This window comes from Carcharodon carcharias, chromosome 21 (genome assembly GCF_017639515.1).
Source record: "Carcharodon carcharias isolate sCarCar2 chromosome 21, sCarCar2.pri, whole genome shotgun sequence".
Taxonomy (NCBI): Eukaryota; Metazoa; Chordata; class Chondrichthyes; order Lamniformes; family Lamnidae; genus Carcharodon; species Carcharodon carcharias.
The window spans coordinates 13,557,095-13,584,037 of record NC_054487.1 but is presented as its reverse complement, the minus strand read 5'-3'; the positions used below and the strand labels follow the sequence as shown (position 1 = coordinate 13,584,037).

The 26,943-nt window shown below is 42.3% G+C and overlaps 1 protein-coding gene across 12 annotated transcripts in view; it reads left to right on the top strand.

Moving 5' to 3' along the window:
• LOC121293089 overlaps positions 1–26,943 on the top strand; it is a 219,927-nt gene that overhangs the window by 74,050 nt on the left and 118,934 nt on the right. For 11 of the 12 annotated variants that reach the window (XM_041215688.1, XM_041215699.1, XM_041215693.1 and 8 more), the window contains 10 exons: positions 990–1,088; positions 1,181–1,369; positions 2,855–2,953; positions 7,278–7,394; positions 8,386–8,508; positions 8,831–8,953; positions 17,992–18,117; positions 19,859–19,984; positions 24,542–24,727; positions 25,735–25,953. In XM_041215688.1, coding sequence (XP_041071622.1) covers positions 990–1,088; positions 1,181–1,369; positions 2,855–2,953; positions 7,278–7,394; positions 8,386–8,508; positions 8,831–8,953; positions 17,992–18,117; positions 19,859–19,984; positions 24,542–24,727; positions 25,735–25,953 — 1,407 coding nt within the window. The remainder of the gene's footprint in view (positions 1–989; positions 1,089–1,180; positions 1,370–2,854; positions 2,954–7,277; positions 7,395–8,385; positions 8,509–8,830; positions 8,954–17,991; positions 18,118–19,858; positions 19,985–24,541; positions 24,728–25,734; positions 25,954–26,943) is intronic. The other variant, XM_041215694.1, reaches the window with a different exon arrangement.

Here is a 26,943-nt window from a genome sequence, read left to right as displayed (position 1 = left end):
GGTAGCGCACTCAGCTCTGAGATTGATGATCCTACCAGTTTCTATGTCTAGAGACTTGAGCACAAAAGCTAGGCTGACCCTCTAGCAGAGTACTGAGGGAGTGCTGCACTGTCAGAATGCAGAAGAGACCAAGGCTCGTCAGTCTTCTCAGATGGACATAAATGATCCCGTGGCACTATACAAAGCAGAGCGAGGCATCAGCACCTCCAATTCCTGGCCAACATTTATACCTCAACCAACATCACCAAAACAGATTGTCTGGTCACAAGTTGGCTGCTGCGATTGCTACATTACAACAGTGACTCCGTTTAAGAAGTACATCGTTGGCTACAAAGCTCTTTGGGATATCTGATGCCATGATAGATGCCATATATGTTCCCCCAGCGTGCAGTGGAAGCTAGGTCATTGAACAAATGAGCCAAGGCTTATGGGGGACAGGCAAGAAAGTAGGGTTAAAGACACATCAGATCCGCCAAATAATTGGCCAACTGAACTCTAACTGTGCACCTTCCTATGTTCTCCTCAGTTTCTGCTTGCAGTCAATAATGGGGAGAGTCTGATGTAAGAATAAACAGTGATGGTTTATTGAGACCAGAGCAGAGCACCAGATCATACGTGCTCACTCAGAAACCTCCAGAACTAGAATTACAGTTGCCAGTTGCCCATGCTGTACAATGATTTGTCAGTGCTGTCACATGATCAGTACACTTGCATTCTCTTAAAGGGTCAGGGTACCATACTTTACCACAGTTTTAACTTGTGGAGCAGGCTGGAGGGGTCGAATGACCCACTCCTGCTCCTGTTTCCTATGTCCTTATAATGACAAAGGACCAGTGGAAGTGCTCCATGTTTGCAGTTTCCAAGCCCTAAACAAGGGAAGGGAAGTCAAGAAGTAACAATGGAGAACTATGTATTCCTGCTAAAAACTTGTGTGAATTATTACCACAGTATTCTGGTACTTGTATTTAACTGTGCGTATTTCTTTTCAGGTTTGGAACCAGACACAACTTACATCATGTCCATTGAGTGTGACTCTCCCTTTTACTGGACACTCAGCTCCCAGTCTCTTAATGTCACTACTCTCCCACGTATGTATTCACAAACATTATTGCTGGTCGTTTCACAATTGGAGAACTGAAATCTTTTCCCCAGTCTAACTGAGGCTATGTTTTATTGGCAGCTTCAAGATTCCTCAGCAACATTCAGGCTTCCCATATAACCTCATCTACTGCTATGATTAGCTGGGATCCACCCACCTCAGATGCTGCCCTGGTTTTGTCCTACTACATTAACTATGGTCCCTCTGGTAGTGACAGACCCATGAAGAATATAATTGTTTTCCCTCCAAACACCAGTGTGACCCTCACAGGTAAAGGCACAGTAAATATGGAAGGGAGTATTAGATTGAGATCCTGGAGTGTTTTGCCTGAATCTCAAATTTGCTTGCAACTTCTGGCGAGTTTGGGACTGAAATGGAGGGAACCAACAACCTTGGAGATGGATAATGGAGCAGGACCCACTTCCACCAGGCTTCTGTCCCATATTGGCAGCGTTGAGGTTTCCATTACAGTGTGGAGCCTTCTCAAAATGTGCATGTGCTGTGACAAAGAGATTATTAGAATAAAAATGTGGAGTGATAATGTTGGAGTCTCAATGCCCTGTGAGTTGTGCTCTCATTGTAGAAGAGTAATGAGGATTTAAGAGGCATGTTTACTGCCAGCATCAACTGAGACTGATTGAAGTGCTTCACTTTAGAGCCTGGAGTCTGAAAAGAGTCTGGAGAACCTGTTATGGAATTCCCAATGGAAATTTGCCTGTCTGAAATTTTAAAGGACGAGGTTAAGGTTAATTGTAGGATAGAAGAATGGAAAGTGAGGCAGCATAAGAGAAAGATGCACAATACATAAATATAATCAAACCCCAAAGAATTTACAGTTATTCAGATCTTAAGGTCTCACTGGATGCCTTTGGTTGGGAAAAGTATATTTCACCAAAGGGGCAATAGATGAGCTGTGCCATCTACATGAAGAGCTGCAGCTGCTGTCAGCTGCATGGATGGTTCTGCCTAAAGCTGGATAAGTGATGATCACATTACAATTTTAGACCACAGATTCATTTCAATCAATGATTCTCTGATGTCCTGCAAGCTGCTGTCCAGGCTTCTAATCATCAGAATCATAGAATGGTTACAATTCAGAAGAAGGACATTTAGCCCTTTGTGTCCGTACCAGGTCTCTGCAACAACAATTCAGCAAGAAACACAACCTTGCCCTTTACCATCTTTAGATTAAAGTCCCACTCCCTTTTAAAAACCACAGCTAATTTGCCTCCATCATATTCTCAGGTAGCGCGTTCCAGACCTAACCAGATGCTGCTTAAATAATAAGATAAAAGCAAAATACTGCAGATGCTGGAAATCTAGAACAAAAACAAAAATATCTGGAAAAACTCAGCAGTCTGACAGCATCTACGGAGAGGGATACAGTTGACGTTTCAAGTCTGTATACCCCTTCATCAGAACTAAGACATATAGAAATGAGATGAAATATAAGCTGGTAGAAGGGGGGTGGGACAGGTAGAGCTCGATAGGGGGCCAGTGATAGGTGGAGGCCAAGAAGTGACTGCCAAAGATGTCATAGACAAAAGGACAAAGGGATGTTGACAGTGGTGATATTATCTAAAGGATGTGCTAATGGAGACATTAAGGGTAGAAAACAGGACAAGCTAGTGGCAGACACAATAAATAATGTTGTCCTCATGTCACCTTTGGTTCTTCTACCACTGACCTTATATCAATCTCCACTTTAAAATGGAACCGGCGTCAATAATGTATCTGGTTATTTCCCTTTAACAGATCTGATCGAGTCAACCCCATACGTTATCACTGTTTCTGTGAAGACATCCTTTGAAGAAGAGGACCCTGGTTCAAAGCTGTATTTTAAAACTGAAACCTGTAAGTATTCCTAATATACCACATTGATAACCATTTGGAGATGGAAGGAATTGTACAGTTAACTGACACTGAATATTCCCAGAGGAAAATCTTCCCATTTCCATTCCTTGGTATCCATGGTGAGGAAATTACAATCTCTGAGAGTATGTTTCAGCCAAATCTTGTCAGCTTCCTGGTCTGAATGACTCCTCAACAGCCTGAACCAGCTGGGCCATTGGAAAGGGGAAATTATCACATTCTAAATTATAACATGATGGGAGGTATGTAGACATAGAAAGGTGTCACTGCCTTAAAATGTGTGGCTGGATAGAAAATGGAACATTCACTGAAGTAGTAAAACTGAGCAACAGTTTTTTGAGGTTTTTAATGATGTAATTGAGAGGGTTGAAGAGGTAAATACAGCTGACGTGGTTTACATGGACGTCCAGAAGATATTTGATAATGTCCCACCTAATAGGCTTGCCTGAAAAATTCAAGCCCATGGAATAAAACTGACAGTGGCAGCACAAATACAAAATAGTGGTGATAGGCTGCTTCTTGGATCGCAGACAGGTTTACAGTGGGGCTTCCCAGGGCTCAGTACTAGACCCTGCTTTGATGATGAATGACTTTTTATTGATTTATTCATTTACGGGATGTGGGTATCGTTGACTGAGCCAGTATTTATTGCCCATCTCTAATTGCCTTTGAGAAGTTGGCGGTGTGCCATCTTCTTGAACTATTGCAGTCCATGTGGTGTAGGTACACCCACAGTGCTGTTAGAGAGGGAGTTCCAGGATTCTGACCGAGTGACAGTGAAGGAAAGGCAATATATTTCCAAGTGAGGATGATAAGTGGCTTGGAGGGGAACATCCAGATCATGGTGTTCCCATGTGTCTGCTGCCCTTGTCCTTGCCCTTGTGGTAGAGGTTACAAGTTTGGAAGGTGCTGTCGAAGGAGCTTTGGTGAGTTGTTGCAGTTCAGTTTCTAGTTAATGGTATCTCCGGAATACTGACTTGCACTTGGGTATACAGAGAACAATTTCAAAATTTGCTGATGACACAAAATGTGGAAGCATTGTCGACTGTAAGCAGGAAAGTGATAGACTTCAAGAGAGCATAGGCTGGTAGAATGTGTGGTGTTATGACCAAGCAGTTGGTAAAGCTTAGTTATTTTTTAAAATCCCGGAGAGAAACTTTAAACAACTGTCATAAACTGTAATTGTAAGTGTTATGTTTGAGATGCAACTCTAAATTCAGGAATCATACCACCAATTCGCAACAGATTTTATATTAAGCTAAATTAAACATTTTATTAATTTACACAAGTTAAATATATATACATGGCTATGATCAATTACTACGATCATAACTTTTAACAAATTCCCAAACTCCATTAAGGCAACAGCGACCCATAGATTTAACCAGATACCAGGCAAAACATTTTCACCTTACGAATTCAAAGTGAGGTTCTTTTCACTTTGGTTCCTGTGGAGACAATTGGAGGCTTACAGCTGCTTTTGACCTCACATTGCCTCTGCTCTACACACACAAAATGGTTGTCTTGTTATACCTAGCACAGCCCATTGAATGTAAATTCTCATTGTATCACCAGCTTCTTCTAACAATAAAACCCCTTTCATAGTACCAATTTTATTAGTAATATAAATATATTGCTTGGTCTCTGCTTGCTAGATGCCAGAGTTCACCCCACTTCTTGAATGCTCTATTCAAAAAATGCAATCTCTCTAACATATCAAAACTAGTACACATCAAAGCACCCAGACTAGCTGGCTTTAACCCAATTAAGACACACAGACTAAACCTTTAATTTTAAAAGAAAAATATTTTCCAATAATATTATATACGTTAATAGCTTCATGACAGTGGACAAGTTGCAGCTGATATTTAATGCAGAGAGAATTAAAGTGATATATTTTGCTTGGAAGAACGAGGAGAGGCATTATAAGCTATTGGGTACATCTAAAAGGGTTACAGAGAGACCTCTGGATATACGTGCACAAATTGTTGAACTTGGCTGGGCAGGCTTAAAATGTGGTTAAGTAGGAATATCGGATCCTGGGCTTTATAAATAGAAACATTGGGCAGAATTTTGCCCTTGGTGAGCGTGCGGGCCCCACCAGCTCGGCGGTGGGCGGACAGCCGACCCCCGCCTCCAAAACGGGGCCCACTGCCATTTTGAGTGGGCGGGCCAATTAAGGCCCGCCCAGCAGCCTGCCCGACAGGAAGCGCTATGCGCTTCTGTGCGGGGTGGGGGGAATCCCCAGCTGTCAAAGTGCACTCTTTCGCACATGCGCACAAAGGAGCACACTGCTCCCTGAGACTAAGTGCTGTCTCAGGGAGATTAGTGACAGTGTACAAAACTTAAAAAATAGAAAAATAAAAATATTATTAACATGTCCCTCTCATGTGACAATGTCACATGAGATGGGACATGTTAACAAATATCACATTACATTCATTAAAGTTTTTAAAAAGGAAAATGAAACTTCATCCCACCAGTGGATGAGGTTTCATGTTTTTTCAGAAGCCTGCTGGGGCTCCTGGCCTGCCCGACAGCCTTAAGGTTGGACAGGCAGGGCCTTTAATTACTTTAATTACTCTGTCAATGGCCTCAATTGGCTGTTGATAGGTTGGCGGGCAGACAGCTGATTACGCTGTCCGCCCGCCTTCCTGAAAATTTAAAGGGATGGGGATGATGTCAGGGGTTTCTCCTGACATCATCCCAGGTCATTTTCCCGTCGGCGAGCGGGACGGGACCATAGAGTACAGAAGCAAGGAAGTTATGATGAATGTTTATAAACACTGGTTTGGCACAATTGGGATATTGTCAGCAAATCTGTCCACCACACTTTTAGGATAGACCTGGATCCTTTAGACAGGGTGCAGAAAAGATTTCCAAAAATTCTTCCAGGGATGAGGGACTTCAGTTACAAGAATAAACTGACGAAGCTAGGGTAGTTCTCCTCAGAGAAGAGAAGGGTAAATGGAGATTTGACAGAGATGTAAGAATCACAAGGGGAGCTAATTAGTATGTCATAAATGATCAGCTGTCCTTTTTTACTAACAGGCAGCTTGATGTTCATTCTTGATCATGCACAACTTAGAATTATCTAAAAGCAAAGCATGATTTTCTTTAAAAATTTTTAAAAATAAAGTTCAAGATTGAGATCATCAGGTTTTAAGAAGGGACTGGTCCAATTCTTAGAAGGATCAAGGACCAGGAAATACAGATGTTATGACCTGGAATGTGCTGCCTGAGAGCGTGGCAGAGGTAGATTCAATCATGCCCTCCAAATGGAATTGGCTAAACATTTGAAGGGAAAAAATTATTGCAGGATCATGGGAAAAAGTTAGGCAGAGAGACTACCTTAATTGATCTTAAAGAAAGCGGGGATGGGCTCAATGGGCTGAATGGCCACCTTCATTATTTTAACCATTCTAAGGGCAGGATTTCCCGGTCGTCGGGCAGGCGCGGTGGACAGGCCTGGGAGTGGCCGGGAAATAGTCCGCCACCTGCCAGCGTGAAATGTGTGCTGAGGAGCTCAGCACCACCAGGGTTGGGGTTGGGGGGGAGCGCGAGCACAGAAGTGTGTGCATGCGTGGGGTAGCTCGCACTGAAAGCTCCCTGAGGGCACAGAGCTGCCTCAGGGAGCTGAAAAATTGTGGACACAAAAATAAACATTTTAAAAATGAGAGAAACATATCTCCACATGTCACTCAGTCACATGAAGAGGGACATGTTTAAAATTATGCAAATAAATTTCTCTTTTTATTACTTCTGGAAACCTCATCCCGCCCGTGGATGAGAGGTCCAAAATCCAAAGACAACCTGGCCGATTTGTCTGCCCACCAACCAAACAGTTGGACGGGCAGCGAAAAATACAAATTAATTACCTGTTTAAGGGCCTTAATAGGCCTCTGAATTGTCAACGGGCGCGCTGCCGACTCTCATGTGCACCCGCCAACCGAAAGATTGCACAAGTGTGCGATGACATCGGGAGGCTCGCCCAACGTCATCGCACATGATTTTACGCCCAATCAGTCAGGCACACACCCGCCTGCAGGACCTAAATGACTGCCCTAAGATTCTAAACTAGCACAGACAGAATTATGAGCGCTCCACAGATTACACTCTGAAGGGGTGAAAACTACCTGGTGTATCTAAAAGGCAGCAGGTTTGAGTTTTCTTCCTTAATTGCCTGCATGTCCCCCTTGGAGGTGTTCAGTCTTTATGAAATAGCCACCCCAATCCCACACCCATGGGATTCCATTCAGATATGTAATGATTCCTCAAAACCACCTCATTCATTTTATATCTGCAGTTATTGACGTGTGTCTCAACAATCCGTGTGGACCCAATGCCTCCTGTACCCAGCAGGACGGAAGCTTCAGATGCTCCTGTGTGACTGGCTACACCTGGAATGGATCTGTCTGTACAGGTGTGTGATGGGAATCATTGAATACATTGGGGAATGAACTGAAGTTACTGCTTCCATATGGGACTGGAGATTTTGTCAAGTTCCAAACCAGACCAGGACATAGGTGGGATCAGGGTGTGAGTTCTGGAGTTTGCTTTGCTGATGATGAAAACCTTCACCTGAATAGTGACTCTCCTCATGTTCAAACAGCCAACATTCAGACATGAAGAATTGTTACTTAGTGCGAACATCAGAACCTATCTGTTAAATAATATTCAACCTGGAAGGGCAGAATGAGATTCAGAAAATAAAATCTGGAGTGAGTGGAGAAGTCCCTCACATCTCCCTTGTTATCAATGCACTTGCAGTCAGAAATTGTCTCTAAATTATTTTTTGCCTCTAGATCTAGAACAGATATTTGAATTGTTGAAGTGCAATCCTAATCTGCTCAATGCATTTGGGGGGAAATAATTTCTCCGAGAGATCATGCAGTAGGAGGTCCTGAAGTTTCCTCCTTTCTCCAGACTATTCTCCTCCTGATATCATTGACTCTCCCCTTGCTGTGGTACAGTTACACAGACCCTCGCCAACAAGGAGCAATTCTTCATATATCATCATAGACAGTGAGTGTCCACAGTGGGACATCACAACTGGGGCTGATCCTGTCCTCAGCCTGTGTTCCACACACTTTCCAGCAGGAGTAACTGGGCACCAGTCAGGTGTTGAAATGATTGATGGTTTTCCAGGAAAGCAGAGACCATTTCTAACACCCAACTGAGCTCAGTAACTCCGTACAGAGCAGGAATGTAAACTGGGATCTTCCTATGAGGTTCACTGTTACACCACATTGGGCCTTTACCCATTACCCATTTACCCATTTACACCAGAGGGGATCAATTCATCGTTCATAAGAGTCATGTAGTTCAAACCTAAATCTGAGTGTATGTAGAAAGTTTAAGATTCACAAATCTGGAGAGCCAACAATGAACTCTTTCTTTCTTCTAAACTTCAGATGTGAATGAATGTCAAAGTGGAAGCCATGACTGTCACAGCTCAGCCTCCTGTTTCAACAGCCCCGGCTCTTTCCAATGTGTGTGTAAGGCTGGATATACTGGAGATGGAAGGAATTGTACAGGTAACTGACACTGAACCTTCCCAGGGTAAAAAATTCCCAATTCCAAACTTAGTCTCACTTAAAGAAATGTTCATTACTGAGGGATGGCCATTATATTAAAGTCAAATTGTTAAACAGTTACCACAGTTCCCAATCAATCGCTCATTTATTTTCTTTGGGTCGGAATTTTGCTGTGAATCCCAGGAATTTTTCTGTCAGGAACCAACTGTGAATGTTTCTTTTACAAATGCTGAGTCCAAATCGGGGTGTGTTAGAGTAGAAAATTTAAGAGTCACAAAGCTGGGGATCCTCCAATGAACTCTTCCTTTCTTCTAAACTTCAGATGTGAATGAATGTCAAAGTGGAAGCCACGACTGTCACAGCTCAGCCTCCTGTTTCAACAGCCCCGGCTCTTTCCAATGTGTGTGTAAGGCTGGATATACTGGAGATGGAAGGAATTGTACAGGTAACTGACACTGAATCTTCCGTGAAAATCCCAGTTTACATGTTTATTTTTAGAAGCTGTGTTTTTTTTCTAATATTATCAATCCCAATATGAAGCACGTTGTTCCAGCCATGAGTAATTATAGACCCTGTCACCACCCTGGCCTTATTGTCTCAACAACTCACTCACTGAACCAGCCTGGCCATGGGGAGGACATCCCTTTATCTTTAAAATATTTAATACTGTACCAGGATGTGGGCATCACTGGCAAGTTTGGCAATGATTGCCCATTACCAGTTGTGATATACCTTTGAGTTGCATATCTAAAACCGCTGCTAGGAGTGAGATGGAAAACTCTTCACTTGCCTGGTTGGGTGCAACTGCACACTCAATAAGGTCAACAACACACAGGTCAAAGCATGTACAACTTCCCAACCAATGTGTCCAATTTAAACCTGCTGTGCTTTCTACAGGATGTGGTGTACAATCCCATGTACTCTGTGGACAGATCAGTACAGCAGCTCTATACATACCGTCCCAGTTACCAGTGTATGTATATAGTTTTATCTTCAAGTAAAGAACCCATGTTATTATTCCACTAAACCTTGTTGTATGATTGGTATATTTGCACTAAATAAAGTAAGCAACATCCCTTAATTGCCTTTGAGAAGGTAGTGGTGAGCTGCCTTTTTGATCTGTTGCAGTTGTGTGCTGCAGGTGCTTTAACAGTGCTGCTAGGGAAGGAGTTACAGGGTCTTGACCTGCTTCAATGAATAACAGCAATATGTCTCCAAGTCTGGAAGATGTGTGAATTGGAGGGTAACATTTGGTGATGGTGTTCCCATGTGCCTGTTTTTGCCCCACCAGGTAGTGTGGATCTTGGTTTTAGGAGGTGCTATTGAACGTGTTTTTGGTGAGTTGCTGTTGTGCACCCTGTAAGAAGCAGAGTAGTTTAAACTTGAGACAGTAGATAGGAAGTTGTACATGCTTTGACCTATGTAGTGTTGACCTTATTGAATGTGCAGCTGCACCCAACCAGACAAGTGAAGAGTTTTCAATTCCACTCCTAACTTATGCCCTTGTTGGTGGTGGAAAGGCTTTGGGGAATCAAGAGGTGAGTCAATTGCCACAGAATACCCAGATCTTACCTGTTCTTGCAGCCACTATATTTATGTGTCTGGACCAGTTAAGTTTCTCCTCAATGGTGACCCCCCCCAGGATGTTTAGGGTGAAGGATGTGGCAATGGTAATGTCATTTACTGTCACAGTTGCACTCTTTCTTGTCGAGACCATCACTTTCCAGTACTTGTGTGGTATGAAACTTGCCTGCCACTTATCAAACTAAGCCTGGATATTGCTGCATATGGGTATTGACTGCTTCATTATCTGAGGAATTGTGAATGAATTATTTTCAATGTTAACATGTCGGAGGATGTTCAAATGTCCACAATGAATAAAGAAACGCAAATCACAAATCAGACCTGATAATTAAAGCACAAGAACAGAGAGGGAAAAGAGATATTCATTTTTATCTTATAGCTTCCAGCAGCTAGTGAGGGTCTTTCTTCTTTAACTTGTTATTACTTTACTAAATGAATAACTTAAACTAGATAAACTAATTAATTAATGAAACTAAAATAATGTATTCAATCAATAATTAATTAACAAATTAACAAATCAAATAAATAATTAACTATGGTTAATTAGATTTGGAAGGATAGGTGGTGTGCTGTGATTGAAGCATGCGCATGCACATGCTTGTGGAAAGCATATCTATCCTGGACAATGATTGTAACACTTGAACTTTTACAAGGGTTCAGACTTGAATAGAATAAATAATCACGCCGACAAAGGTATAGGATTATAAAATTTTCAAACTTATTTTATTGAACCATGTTTCCAAATCACAAGGATATGAAGAGCACACTGATGACCGATGAATAACATCATCCGGGACCTATAATGGAAAATAAAGCTTACAAGCTGATTTCTTTCAATTTGATTGAGCCCTCATTTTATAAATACCCCACACAAACTGAATCCTCCTAATCCAGCTTTAAACTACAGGACAACTGGCCTCTTTCATTCCAACTCCCTGTCTTACTTTAAACTATAAGATCAAAGATTTACACATCCAGTTATCTGGATAATACCCACAAAGCTAAATCTCCCATGCAGTCCCAAGCCTTGCCCCTCAATCTCTTTAACCCACAGAAACACTGCTCTCTTTCACCCAGGCCTTTTGTCTTTAACCTACAAAAAAACTACTGGTCTCTTTCACCTAGGCCTTCTCTATTTAACTCAACCAGGAAACTAAAAATGTTACACATTTCCTGAACGATTCATGCATTACCCTGCCCCTGTTCACATCTGGAGCACTGATCAAATGCTCAGGGGAAAAGCATAACTTCTGATATGTTGGCCTACATTTGGCTACACAATGAACACCAAATGAAAGGTACACCTTTCTTATACCTCATCTGTACATCTGTTCAAAATATTTGACAATTCCTGCATAGTCAGCTCCACAAGTGGTCAAAAGTGATGTCACCCTCATGAACAGAGCCCCAATGAACTGTTTCAAAATGCCCTTTTTGACTGTTACAAGACCTTTAAATATTCCACATGGTTGATAAAGGTCACAAAAATAACCTCATGAAACTAGATGAAGTTTCAAGGGGCAGAATTTTGCCCTGGGCGTGAAGGATCGGTGGGGGCGGGTGGGGGTGGTCAGGAAGCTGACTGTCGCCCACGATCGACAGTGCACCACAATTGCATGCTGGCGGGCCAATTAAGGCCTGCCTAGCGTGATATGTGAGCAGCAGTGCTGAGTGCTGCCTGTGTGGGCGGAGGGAGGAGGGTGAGCAGGCTGAGAGCACAATTTGCGCATGTGCGTGAAAGAGCACCGAATAATCTCCCTGAGCCACGGAGCTGCCTTAGGGAGCTGAAAAGTATATTGAAAAAATTAATAAACAGCAGAAAAAAATGAATGAAACATGCCCCCTCATGTGACTCTGTTACATGAGAAAGGACATGTATTAATTAAAAGTTAAAGTTCTTATTTCATTTGTATTTGATTTTGGAAACCTCATCCCACCCATGAATGAGGTTTCCAAAAAAATGCAAAGGTCACTTGACCTTTTTGCCTGCCCGTCAACCGTTAGGTTGATCGGGCAGTGAAAAATTCAGCACAATTGATAACTTAATGGCCTTAATAGGCCTTTTAATTGTCGGCGGGCGCACTGCCAGCTCTGGTGTGCACCCGCTGACCGAACCATTGCACGACTGCGGATTGACGTCAGCATGCTCTGCCGATGTCATTGCACATCATTTCATACTCAAGCGCCTAGGGTGTGTAACCTGACGAGCTAAAAACCCTGCCCAAGATTTCCTGTGAAGAGATGAGATTCTTCCTCTGAGTGCCTTGATAGTCATAGGTATTGATACCATTTACATGCTTCCTGACCCCTTATAAATTTAGGTTTCTAGGTCATTTTATTGCATATATCCTGCCTATGGGAATGCGGCACCTAAAAAACTTCATTCTGATTTCCTGTTAAGTGCTTGTTTACTTGGCCAATTGACCTTTAGTATTTTTCCATTCCCTTAACCCTTAACTCCCTTAACCAAAAAGATCAAGCCAGAAAATTCAATAGTGGCCAATTTGACTCAATCCCATTGATCAGGATTTCCCGGTCAGCGAGAGCGGGGCGGGGCCCGCTCGCCCACACTTAGAATGACACGAGATGACATCGGGCAGAACCCCTGACGTCACCCTGCCTCATTTCAATTTTCAGGTGGGCAGGGGCTTAGCAGAATCAGCTGTGCGCCTGCCGATCTGTCAATGGCCAATTGAGGCCATTGACAAAGTAATTAAAGTACTTAATGGACCTGCCCATCCAACTTTAAAGTTGGTGACCAGGAACCCTGGTGGGCATTGGAAAAACCATGAAACCTTGTCCATGGGTGGGATGAGGTTTCATGTAGGTTTTTAAACTTTTAATAAAAGTGTTAATGAAAGCGATGGACATGTCCCAACTCATGTGACAGTGTCACATGAGGGGACATGTCAGGGGAATTTTTTTTTTTTCCTATTGTTAACATTTTTTAATTTGGCGCCGATCTCCCTGAGGCAGCACTTCACCTCAGGGAGATGAGTGCGCTCTGTCATTCGCATGTTTAGGGATTCTCTCACCCGACCCCACAGGGAGCACACAGCACTTCCTCGCGGACATCTGCTGGGTGGGCCAATTAAGGCCCGCCCACGTAAAATGGCGGCGCGTCCCCGATCAGAGGCGCGTCTCCAAACGCCCACTCTTAAACTTCACCCTCGATGGGGGGGGGAAATTCTGCCCATTGTGTCTATTGTACATTCTCACAGCTTAACAGGCATAACTGTAGTTATAATATGCAGCCGAAATTGATCAGTTACATCATCATTTCAATCTTTTCAGTCTATATCTGCATTAAGTGCCTGCACATAACAGCTCAGAGTTGTTGAGCAGGTGTGGTGCTGACCATGGGTCAGGCAGGTATGGGGATTGAGGATGTGGTGACGGGGAAGCCTCAGCCCTTATATTTGACAACAGGTAGGAGCTACTTCCTGCCTCTATGGAAGAGATCAAAAACTGCAGGGCGGATGGGCAAACTGAGGGGAGAGGAAAGAAATGAGATGGTGATAGGGGACAGTATAGTCAGACACTTATATCTGCAGCCACTACTGTAGTGGTTTTGCCCATCCATCTACCACAATTGGCAGAGAAATAAACAGATTGGAATGTTAAATGTGTGACTGAAAGAATGGCATGAGAGGCAGGGTTTTTGCTTCATGGGCCACTGGCACCGGTATTGGCGAAGGAGGGAGGTGTTCTGTTGGGACGACCTCCACTTAAATGGGTTGGGACCATTGTCCTAGTGAATTGAATAATGAGGGCAGGAGACAGGGTATAAACTCATAAAATGCAGTGGATGAGGATTCAGGAAAGGGTAAATTCAAAAGCACCGAGGGAAATGTCAAAACTCGAGAGCAGAGCAGTATTTTTGAGTAAAAATGAGAAGAGTGGGCCAATATGGGAAGAGAGAGTAACAAAAATAATAGGGCAGTGGTACCGAAGGTGAAGTTAAAAAGTCAAAGGGCATCATATCTAAATGTGCAAACAATTCACGACAAGTTGGCCAAATTAAAAAGTTTGGAAATTAATATGTTTGAACTAAGAGTATTCCAGAGATGTGGTTACTTGAATTTTAAGAGATATGCGAAAGGGAAAAGGAGAAGGGATAGCCCTAATAATAAAGGATGGAATGAAAATAGTAGAGAGAGAGAGGATCTCTCAAAAAATAATGAAGTGGAATCAGTTTGGGCAAAGGTAAGAAACAGCAAGAGACTGAAAACACTGGGGGACTCATTTATAGGCATGCTAAGAGTCATTGTAGAACAGAGTATGAATCAGGAAATTAGAGATGCATGTAATAAGGGTAATCCAGTATAAACAGGAGACTTTAATCTTCATATAGATTGGGTAAACCAAATTTATAATAACAGTGTGGAGGGTGAAAGAATTAATGAAATGTATTCAAGATTGTTTACTAGAACAACTAGGGAACATACTATTGTGCAATGACAAAGGGTTAATTAATAATCTTGTCATAAAAGGGCCTCTAGGGAAGAATACAATAAATTTGTACAATGGGTTTGAAAATTATCCAATTAAGTCTGAAATTATGGTTTTAAATCTAAACAAAGCAAGCTACGCAGGTATGGGGCAAGTTAGCTAAGGTATATTGGAAAACTGCATGAAAAGATATGATAGATCAGCAATGAAAGAATTAATATATCATTTGCAATAAATATTCATTCCTTGAAGGCACAACAACTCCACAGAAAAAGTGGTCCAATCGTGGCTACTGACAGGAGTTAAAGATAGTATTAAATCAAAGGAAGGGGCTTATAATATTGCCAAAACAAATAGTAAGCCGGAAGATTAGAAGGATTTTAAAATTCAGCAAAGGAGGACCAAAAAATTGATAAGGGAAGATAATATGAGAGTATACTAGTAGGAGGCATATAACAGATTGTAAATGTTTCTATCCAGATGTAAATAGGAAGAGATTCATGAAAGTAAATTTGGACCCATTAGAGTCAGAGACAGGCGAAATTATAACAGGGAATAAGGAAATGGCAAAGACATTAATCAAATACATTGTATCGGTCTTTGCGATAGAAGACATAAAATAATGGGGAACTAAGAGTCTAGTGAGAATTAGGAACTTAAACAAATCAGTATAAGCAAAGAAATAGCACTGGAGAAATTAATAGGACTAAGTGGAAACAAATCTCCTGGACCTAATGAGCTGCCTCACAAAGATTTAAAAGAGGTAACTGCAGAGAGAATGAATGCATTGGTTTTAATCTTCCAGAATTCTTTTGATTCTCGAATAGCTCCCAAGGATTATATGGTCTATTTAAGAAAGAAGGAATACAGCAAAGGGGGAACTATAGGCCAGTTAACCTAACATCAGGGGCAGAATTTTACGCTCAGCGTGCGGGCGCTCACCCTACACTTCCAAGCATAAAATGATGCATGATGACGTCAGGCGTGCGTCCCAACGTCATCGCGCAGTCTTGCGATATTTCGTTTGGCAGGCATACACCAGAGTCAACTCCACACCCACTGATGATTAAAAGGCCATTAACAGTCTAACGGTTGATGGGCAGGTAAAAAGGCCAAGCGGCCTTAACATTTCTTAGGAAACCTCATTCACGAGCAAGATGAGGTTTCCTAAAGCAAATAAACATTAAATAAGAACTTTATTTTTGAATTAAAAACATGTCCCAGCTCATGTGACAGAGTCAGGCAGCTCCGTACCTCAGGGAGACTGAATTGCTCTTTCTTGCGCATACACTAGGCCCGGCTCTCCTTCCCCCACCCGCACAGGCAGTGCTTAGCGCTGCCACTTGCAGTCTATGCACGGTGGGCCTTAATTGGCCCACCCACGTGAAATCGCGGTACGGAGCCAATAGCAGGGCGGTGGTCGACTTTCTGACCGCTCACACCGAGCACCCCCACCAAGGGCACAATCCTGCCCCAGGAGTAGGCAAATTGCTAGAAGCTATTATTCAGGGCGTGGTAACAGGGCGCTGAGAAAATTGTAACACAACTGAGCAAAACCATCATGGATTTATGAAGGGAGATTATGTTGGACAAATCTGTTTGCATTTTTATGAGGCTATAACTAGCAGAATGGATAAGATGGAACCACTGGATGTAGTGGCCTATTTGGATTTTCAAAAAGCAACGAATAGGGTGCCAAACAAAAGGTTATTATACATAATTAGGACTGATGGAAAAGGGGTTAAAAATAACGTACATTCAGGATTGGTTAACATACAGAAAACTAGAGAGTAGGAATAAATGGGACATGTTCAAGTTGGCAGACTGTAACTCATGGAGTGTCACACAGATCAGCGCTGAGGCCTCAATTATTTATGATCTATATTAATGAATTGGATGAGAAAACTGACTGCATTGTAGTTAAATTTTCTGACAATACAAAGATAAATAGGAAAGCAAGTTGTGAGGAGGCTAAAAAGAGTCTGCAAAAGTATATGGATTGATTAAGTGATTGTGCAGAAGTTTGGCAGATGTGTGAAAATGTGGGATTGTCCACTTTGGCAGGAAGACTACAAAAGCAGAATATTATTTAAATGGAGAGAGACTGTAGAATGCGCAGTGTAGAGGATTTGGGGAGTCCTTGTACATGAAACAAAAAGTTAGCATGCAAGTACAGAGAAGCAAATGGAATGGTGGTGCTTATTGCAAGGGGGATGGGAGTCTTGTTAGAACTGTATGGGGCATTGGTGAGACTACACCTAGAGTACTATATAGAAAAAAACTATGTACAGTTTAATCTTCTTACTTAAGGAATGTCAGCCCAGGTTTTGTGCTCAAGAGGAGTATTTGAGATCAGTGATCAAGGGGTAATCTTAACCTATCTTAGCCCCATTTTGGGACTATTCCAGATCAGATGTACTCCTTGGATGATCACCCTCACTTAAGGTTGAGAAAGGCAGGCTTCACAGACACTTAAATGAGTTTGAAGAATCTAACTCTCCCTGAAGGAAAGGAATCACCAAAGAATATTACCATCCTCCAGGTAGCTTGTTTTAACATGTAGTACGCAAGGTATCTCTATCCCAATTAAGGAGAGCACTACCGTTGCTACACTACAGCAGCGACCTTTACCTTGAGAGATGTTGGAGTAAATCCAACAAATCTAATAATCCTACTGTGTGATTCCAATTTTATGCCATACAAGAGCTGAACCAGCAGGGAGTATGTTGAGCATGCTTGCTGGATGACATCCTTTGTTTTCATCAACATCCTTCATTTTAGACAACATCCTTCAAGCAGACAGGATACTGAGAGGTACAATTGGTGGTCACTTTCTTGCTGGACTCAGTTTCCAGGATTCAGTTGACAAATGATTTAGACGCATCCTTAAGTTATCCATTGTTGATTGTGGCATCTTACAACTTATCAATGCCTTGCCTGTTTTTTCAGGAACTGCCTTGTGATAGAGGATATACAATATCCAATGTCATTGTATGGTAGTGACATGGTGAACTTAAGCACACAATTATACCCAGGCATGTTTATAAACTTCTTGAACCTTTGTCCAGCAGATGAACTCTATCTTTAATCCCTGCTTCATAGGAGAATCACTCTTTTAATCTTTATAACTCTGAATTTATAGCTGCATTCCTTCACAAATCATGAGTGGCAGACAAACGTGACTAGATAAGCCGTTCAATGGAAGTCAATAGAATGTTAAAAGTGATGGGTGATCTGATTTTGTTAGCTTCCCGCTGTGCGTTTTGGGTTAAAACTACTCCCAACATGCTGGTTGGGTTTAAAATTTTAACAACTGAATCAGCAATCTTCGTTCAATAGTTTTTGAATTTTAAAAGATGTGATTATGACACATTTTAGTGTTTTAATTGAACACCCATCTGGATATTTTGAAAGCTAATTTGAACATGAGAGGCCTCTGCTTTTCAGATGTGGATGAATGTTTACAGAACAACGGCGGCTGCTCCCAGCGCTGTGTGAACATAGTGGGCAGTTACCAGTGTCGCTGTCACCCAGGATACACATTGAGACCCGGAAGCAGAACAACCTGCAAAGGTTTGACCTTTCACATTTCATTTTGGAGCACTCATAGAAAAGCAGATGTGCTTTTTTTTTAAAAAAAAGACAGCAAGACTTTTATTCTACGGTGCTGATCATGTATCTCAGCTGTGGCTCAGGGGTAACAGCCTCGACCCTGAGTCAGAAAATTGTAGTATCAAGCCTACGAAGGGAGTACGTAGTCTAGCCCTGACACTGCCCTGGCTCGAATGATGCCCCTTTGTTTTCGATTTGATCACTGAAGTTCATCCCTACCCTAGTTCATCCCTTAACCAATTTAAGCCCTGCATGTTCGCGAGACACACAAGGTGCTGAATGAACACAATAAGAAGCAAAGTCTTCAGGCAAAATGGGGAGAAACATTGGCGTAATCTAGTGACATGGTTCTGCAAAGCTATAAAAAAAGGGCAAAACAGAGCACTAAGGTTTATTTCTATAGGAATAGAGTTCAAAATCAGAGCAGTTATTGCAGTATCCAATGGTTCAGTTGTTCCATATTTGATTACGTGAGTCTGTTTGGTATTGATGCTCACTGTGCTTGATTAGTTAAGCCTGGGTGTGGACTCAAGGGAAAGTAAACAACAATGGAGAAAGAACTGTAAGCCAGAGCTGCAGCATGGTGTAGACATTTAAAGCACTGTAAATAAAACCGGTTACATAGAAATTAGTGTCATTTCTGCATAGCTCTGAGAGATATGAAAAAACAACAATTATGTTAAACATTTTTATAACCTGTTGTAGACCTGGAGTACTGTGCATAGTTCTGGTCTTCATATTACAGAAAGGATATAGAAGCATGGAAAAAAGTGTGAAAAAGATAGAGAAGGATGATACAAGAACTGAGAGCTTGCAACCACAGGGAAAACTTCGCAAGCCAAGTCTGCTCACGCTGGGAAAGTAAAGACAGAGAGGTGTTAGAGATCTTTAAATGGGTTCAATGGAGTAGACATAGAGAGGAGAGATTCTATTGTTGGCGAGTCCAAATCTTTATAAGGTAGTCACTAATAAATCTAGTAAGTCAGGAGAAACTTCTTGATGTAAGGAATAGTAGGAATGTGGAACACACATCCACAAGGAATAATTGAGGCAATTAGCCACTACAGCAGCTGGTGGAATTTGAATTCAATCATAAACCTGGAATATAAAACTTGTCTCAGTAATGGTGACCATGAAATGATCATTGATTGTTGTAAAAAGTCATCTGTTTTACTAATGTCTTTTAGGTAAGGAAACCTGCCATTCTTACCTGGCCTGGCCTACATGTGACCCCAGACTCTCAGCAATGTGATTAACTCTTAACTGCCCTCTGAAGTGGCCAAGCATGTCACTCAGTTCAAGGGCAATTAGGGATGGGCAGAAAATGCTGGCCTTGCCAGTGACACCCACATCCCATGGAAGAATAATAATAAAAAAAACCTTTCAGAGGAAGATGGATAATGAGGGAGAAAGGAATAGAAGGTTCCGTTGTTAAGATTAAATCAAGTAAATAGAATGGGAAGAATTTGTGGCAGTTCAAACACCGGACTAGATCTAATGAGCCAAATGGCCTGTTTCTGTGTTGTAGATGGCCATGGCTTAGAAACAAAGATGGATTATTTTGTTACTTGGGCAGTTTATCCGATGATGTCCTTGACAGAGTCATGCTGAAGTGCAGTCCAACAGCCAGGGATCGTTCCAGGTTCTCACTCTCCCTCTCACCCTCCAATTCACTGTTGTTCATTTTTTACGCTGCTTTCAGATGTCAATGAGTGTGTGAATCCAGTAATGAATCAGTGTGATCCAAACGCTCACTGCCTGAACTCCAATGGTTCCTACCGCTGTGAGTGCAAATCCTATTACAGAGGGAATGGGACACACTGCGAAGGTAAGGAGCAGAGCACAGATCCCAACCTCTTCTCACTGATGTACTGGCCACAGAGCCTGAAGATTCATGGGGTAGATTTCCACCTTTATTGCCTGGTAGGAAGGGAAATCCGGCAGCATCCGTCTGATAACTTTTCCTCTGCTAGATTTTCTTCACTGCTCTCCATCCAGGTGATGCTTAAAGCTCTGGCAGTGAAGACAGAAATCTACTCCCAATGAGTGGATGACTGTTGAAAACGAACGTGTTAATCACAGGGTTCATTTGGAGCAATGGGTGATGTTTTGATTATGTTAATGTACGAGTAAATCATAGACTAAAGTCTGAATTTTTCTTTCCACTGTGGGAATGCAGACTTGGGAAAATCCCCAACTCTGCAAACCTGACTCTGGAGAAAGTTCCCTGAACACCCAGATTTTCACCGGGTATTAAGACCATAAGACAAAGGAGCAGAAATTAGGCCATTCGGCCCATCGAGTCTGCTCCGCCATTCAATCATGGCTGATAAGTCCTCAACCCCATTCTCCCACCTTCTCCCTTTGATCCCCTTACCAATCAAGAACCTATCTATCTCGGTCTTAAATACACTCACTGACCTGGCCTCCACAGCCTTCTGTGGCAATGAATTCCATAGATTCACCACTCTCTGGCTAAAGGGATTTCTCCTCATCTCTGTTCCAAAAGGTCTTCCCTTTACTCTGAGGCTGTGTCCTCGGGTCCTAGTCTCTCCTACTAATGGAAACATCTTCCCCACGTCCACTCTATCCAGATCTTTCAATATTCTGTAAGTTTCAATCAGATCCCCCTTCATCCTTCTAAACTCTGTCGAGTATAGACCAAGTCCTCAAATGTTCCTCATATGTTAAGCCTTTCATTCCTGGGGTCATTCTCGTGAACCTCCTCTGGACCCTCTCCAGGGCCAGCACATCCTTCCTGAGATACAGGGCCCAAAATTGCTCACAATATTCTAAATGTGGTCTGACCAGAGCCTTATAAAGCCTCAGCAACACATCCCTGCTTTTATATTCTAGTCCTCTCGAAATAAATGCCAACATTGCATTTGCCTTCCTAAGTACCGATTCAACCTGCAAGTTAACCTTAAGAGAATCCTGGACTAGGACTCCCAAGTCCCTTTGCACTCCAGATTTCTGAATTCTCTCCCCATTTAGAAAATAGTCTATGCCTCTATTCTTCCTACCAAAGTGCATGACCTCACAATTCCCCACGTTGTATTCCATCTGCTACTTCTTTGCCCATTCTCCTAATCTGTCTAAATCCTTCTGCAGCCTCCCCACCTCCTCAATACTACCTGTCCCTCCACCTATCTCTGTATCATCTGCAAACTTAGCCAGGATGCCCTCAGTTCCTTCATCTAGATCATTAATGTATAAAGTGAAAAGTTGTGGTCCTAACACTGACCCTTGCGGAACTCCATTAGTCACCGGCCGCCATCCTGAGAAGGACCCCCTTATCCCCACTCTCTGCCTCCTGCCAGACAGCCAATCTTCTATCCATGCTAGTACCTTGCCTCTAACACCATGGGCTCTTATCTTACTGAGCAGCCTCCTGTGTGGCACCTTGTCAAAGGCCTTCTGGAAGTCCACGTAGATAACATCCATTGGCTCTCCTTTGTCTAACCTACTTGCAAAGAATTCTAACAGATTTGTCAGACATGAGCTTCCCTTGATGAAACCATGCTGACTTTGCCCTATTTTACCATGCACTTCCAAGTATTCTGAAATCTCATCCTTAATAATGGACTCTAAAATCTTACCTACGACCGAGGTCAGGCTAATCGGCCTGTAATTTCCCATCTTTTGCCTCACTCCCTTCTTAAACAGGGGGGTTATATTAGCGATTTTCCAGTCCTCCGGCACCCTCCCTGACTCCAATGATTCCTGAAAGATCACCACTAACGCCTCCACTATCTCTTCAGCTATCTCCTTCAGAACTCTGGGATGTAATCCATCTGGTCCAGGTGATTTATCCACATTCAGACCTTTCAGTTTTCCTAGCACCTTCTCCTTGGTAATGGCCACCATACTCACATCTGCCCCCCGACTTTTTTGAATTTTTGGGATGTTACTCGTGCCTTCCTTCATGAAGACTGATGCAAAGTACCTATTCAGTTCCTCCGCCATTTCTTTGTTCCCCATTATTACTTCTCCAGCATCATTTTCCAGTGGCCCAATGTCCACTTTTGCCTCTCTCTTACCCTTATCTAAAAAAACTCTTGCAACCTTCTTTTATATTACTGGCTAATTTACCCTCATAGTTAATCTTCTCCCTCCTTATTTCTTTTTTAGTTGTCCTCTGTTGGTCTTTGTAGGCTTCCCAATCCCCTGGCTTCCCACTGCTCTTCGCCACATTGTATGCTTTCTCTTTAGCTTTTATGCTGTCCCTGACTTCCCTTGTCAGCCATGGTTGCCTCATCCTCCCTTTAGTATGCTTCTTCTTCCTAGGGATAAATTTTTGCTGTGTCTCATGTATTAGCATGAGTCAGGCCCACCATTGCCAGAACAAGTTCGGAGAAAGCTACCAGGTGCAGAGGTGGGCTGTTGCTTAAGGCCCAGCACTTTGTCCCAGCTTTAAATGAACAATAAAACAGAAGAACCCTCCATCCCTCACCCCTCCCCATACACTCCCCACACATACCCCACACCCATCAACCCCTTCACCCCTCCCCACACCCCATCAACCCCCTCATCTCCACACCCCATCAACCACCCACACAATCCTCACACCCATCAAACCCCCCCCCACACACACACACTCCCCATGCCCCATCTATGTGAACCCATGCCATCTAATGCTCCCCAACTACTCCCCCATGGCCCCTCATACCCTCCTTGCCAACCTACGTCCGTCCACCCATTCCATGACCCTTTATAGCTACTGTGCCAACTTATTGTCAGCTCATGACCCCACCCACTACTCACTGCCCTTACACCCTCCTTGCAACTCACCCTGTATCCACCATGGGCATACCTCAAAATCCATGCTGAGATGAAATGAAATAAAGTTCCAAAGTGTATATTGATGAATTCACTATTAAAAACAAAATGCGCTCATTGATTAAAAACCTATTCACTACTTTTAACTTCCTTCAACTATTTAATCCCTTGTAAAAACAGGCATTTGTTTCTACGGTCCCACTTCAAAGACTTTATAAGTACTTGGATCTGTCAATCAAACCGTGAACTGACAGATACCCCACTGTAATAATGATAGGTTGCGAAATCAGTCATGCAGCACCAATCCTATAGTGATAGCCCTCAGACTTATACCAACAGACAGATTGAAGTAGCAAACACCTTAAAAAATAACTGCAGACAGTATTTTCAAATATTTAAAGATTAGGGGATTTAAATGCCCTGACAGTTCCCATCAGCTTGACAGTTCCAATAAGCTTATCCACTTTTTACACACATGCAGGTCTACTTTAACAATCCCAAAGGGCCCCTGAACTCTCCTGGACCTATCTAAAAGGGTATCCTATCCCCCCAAAGAACTCCAGCAGCTTTAGACCTTCCCCTGAAAGGTCTAAAGCCCACAAGTCCTGTTTTGGTCATCTCACTAACGAAAATTGGATCTGACCAAAGCTGCACTTTATTATTGTTTTCCTTTAAGAAACTCTAGTACAAGGCTTCCCAAACTTCCCAGAAAGAAGACAAGATCCTGGGCTCACAAGTTCCAATGCAGCAATGGCTGCTGTTGAGCTCTGACTGAATATTAACAGATGCTTGGCTCCTTGAAATCCTCACCTTTTTTAATGGTGGGCAAGGCCTAAATGACCAGTGTTTGTTTGAGTCTTGATTCCTGCTCCAAAATAGCCAGTCAATAGGTGGATTTATAAAAATCCCTGAAGATTAAACACAACCCCCTGCTCTCAGGTCTCTCTCTCTCCCCTCCCTCACAGCTCCCACTGAGGAGCTGGGGCAATTTTCTAGCCTTGAAATGGGGTCACAGTGGGAAAAAAGTGTACAGCTCTAGGATAACTCATTTCATTAGTGCCTAGTTGAAGGAGTCATTTCCTGGGTGGGATGCCATTGGAACATCCAGGGTGGAACATTCTGCATCATCATGTAAGTGTTCAGTACCTGGTTGGAAAGGCAAACACAGCAAGCTTACAGAAGGAGAGGTTATTTCAACCTTACCATACACACATCTAACACAACTTCCCTCCAGAGCAGGATCCCAACATAGGCCCAAAATTGACTGAAAATAGACCTTCAAGAAAAAAAGATTCAGCAAGTTCTAAAGTCACAAAGAGAATCCATAAAAATCACAGCGCACAATGCCAAGAGTGATTCAGACAACACCCACACAACATGTTTGAGGAACTTGGTGTTTGAGGAATGTTAGTTTTTGTGGATAAAATCAATTGAACTGCAGTCTACATGCCTATTTCCTGTATGTGCTTGTTATCTGGCTCTTGGGGAGTCATTGGCTTTGATGAAGTGCAAAACACTACTCTAGAATATAGAAGAGAAAAACTAGGACTATTACAAAGAACCAAAGTTGCCTTTACCAATTCATGCTTTCTTTCTCTGTTTATAGGTTGCTTTTGCCCACCAGAAATTATACCAGGAACAGCGGATCAGCCAGCTCTTTCAGGGAATCCCTGTCCCTGTGTATCTGGCTTTATCGTATCCAATAACTTCCCGAGTCTGTACCAGAACAGTGCAGACATGTACTGGTTCTTCAACATGGCCCAGTTGTCTAATTCCACTCATCAATATAAAGGTAACAGCAAACTCCATTCCCAAAGGTGAGAGTAGAGACACTGAACTGCTGCACCATTTACTGACCAGAAGGTCCAGCCTGAAGTTTGTTGTCAGTCCAGCTTGATTCCCTCATGATTATTCCTCTTGCCTTTCTCACAGGATCATCCAAAGGATGAATCTTTATATCTGTGACTATCTGAGAGTGTCACCTGCCCAAATTTAACCTCATCAGAAATGAGAACTGGATGGGTGGGGGATGGGAACCTGGCCTGGCCGAGCTGGTTTTCCAGGGCAGGATCATTGTCAGAATATTGGTGGGCTCAGTTATATTTCTGCCAATGCTGGATTACCCACCTCACAAGAAACCTGCTGCAGCTCCTGTTGGTCAAATGAGACAGTGTAATCCAGCAAGAGAGGAAAATTTTAAAATATTATTTAAAACTTTGCAATTGATTGCCTGAGATGAGGTGATTTTATAAAGTTTAAATCATCTTCCAAGACCGCCTCAACAACCCTCCAGAAAGGCTTGCATTTATACAACACTTGTCATGATCTCAGGACATTCCAAAGCGATGACATACTTTCCAAGTGCAGTGACCATTGTAATGTAGGAAACACAGCAAACAATTCATCAGCAAGCTCCCACAAACAACAATGAGATAATTTACAGGATAATCTGTTTTAGTGTTGTTTGTTAAGAGATAAACATTGTCCTGGGTACCAAACAGTGCTCCCCTGCACTTCTTTGAAGTACTACCATTTATTTTTTTTTAATGGATCTGTGAATATGAGTTGTTGTTGAGCATCAACCTAGATTATGTATTTGTATCTGGACTGAGGCTTGAATCCACACCTTCCTGACTCAGAGACACGATAACTATCATGGAGCCAAGTACATCTCCAACAACATGAGGGAACCTGGATTATGAACAACATCTTCTCCTTGATTGAAGTAATGAGTAGATCATGGACACTGCACAGAAATGGGCTTCTGCTAATTAGAGCCTTTCTTTTATTTACACACAGGAACCCGATTCAGGGTGGAGTCACTATCTGTGGAATCCCAGGATGATCACATCTCATTTGGCTGTGGTACTGATCCCGATCAACACAAGCAGTTCACACTGTCCGAGAAAGATTTGAGCATCACCACCTTTCACCTCTCTAATTGCACGGATGCCTGGGTCCATTTCCACTCTGGCCCAAATGTGCCAAACACAAGATTTAAAATTTATTATGAAATGGGTGGGTCTTCTTTAATTCTTCACTTAGAACCATCACCTCCACTTCTGTCTCTCTCCAACCCTTATCAAAGATAAGCTGAGAATCAGGGCTTCACATTAGAACAACATTGTAAACTAAGGCAATTTCAAACTGATTAGATTGTGTTGACATGTCACGTCCCATATAAAGAACAGTGTACATAATTGTCAGTTGAATATTTGTAATAATACATCATTAATTGATGCAGATTCAGCATTGCATATACATATTATCATGGAATTGTACAACACAGGCAGTGGCCATTCAGTCTATTGGATCTTTGCCAGCTCATTGAAAGAACTATCCATTTAATTCCAATCTCCATGTTCTTTCTCCATAGCCAGCCAATTTTCTCTTTCATAAGTCTTTACCCACTTCCCTTTAAGAAGTTACTATTGAACCTGCAGCTAACACTCTTTCAGTACATTCCAGATCAGAACAATTAACTCCTTTGGTTACTCACTCTTCAGTCACTGGAAGCAATTTCTTTCTATCTACTTGATCAAACCCTCTCATAGTTTTGAATGCCTCAATTAAATCTCACCTTAACAATCTCAGCTCTAAGGAGAACCATACCTGCTTCTCTAGTCTCTCCACATAATTGAAATCCTATTTCCATGGTACCATTCTAATAAAAGCCTCTTTGCACTGTCTCCAAAGCCTTGAGAGCTTCCCTACAGCGTGATGCGCAGACAGACTGCACACAATAACCTAGCTGCAGCGTATGTTTTATAAAGATTTAGCATAATCTCCTTGTCTTTATACTTAAATCCTCTATTTCATAAGACAAGGATTTCATATGCCTTTTTTTAACAGGCTTATCAACTTGTCCTGTCACTTTCAAAGATTTGTGTCCATATATGCCCAGGCCTCTGTGTTTCTGCACCCACATAAAACTGTGCCACTTTATTTATATTTACTCTCTTCATTTCTCCTTCAAAATTGCATAATTTCACACCTTTCTGCATTAAT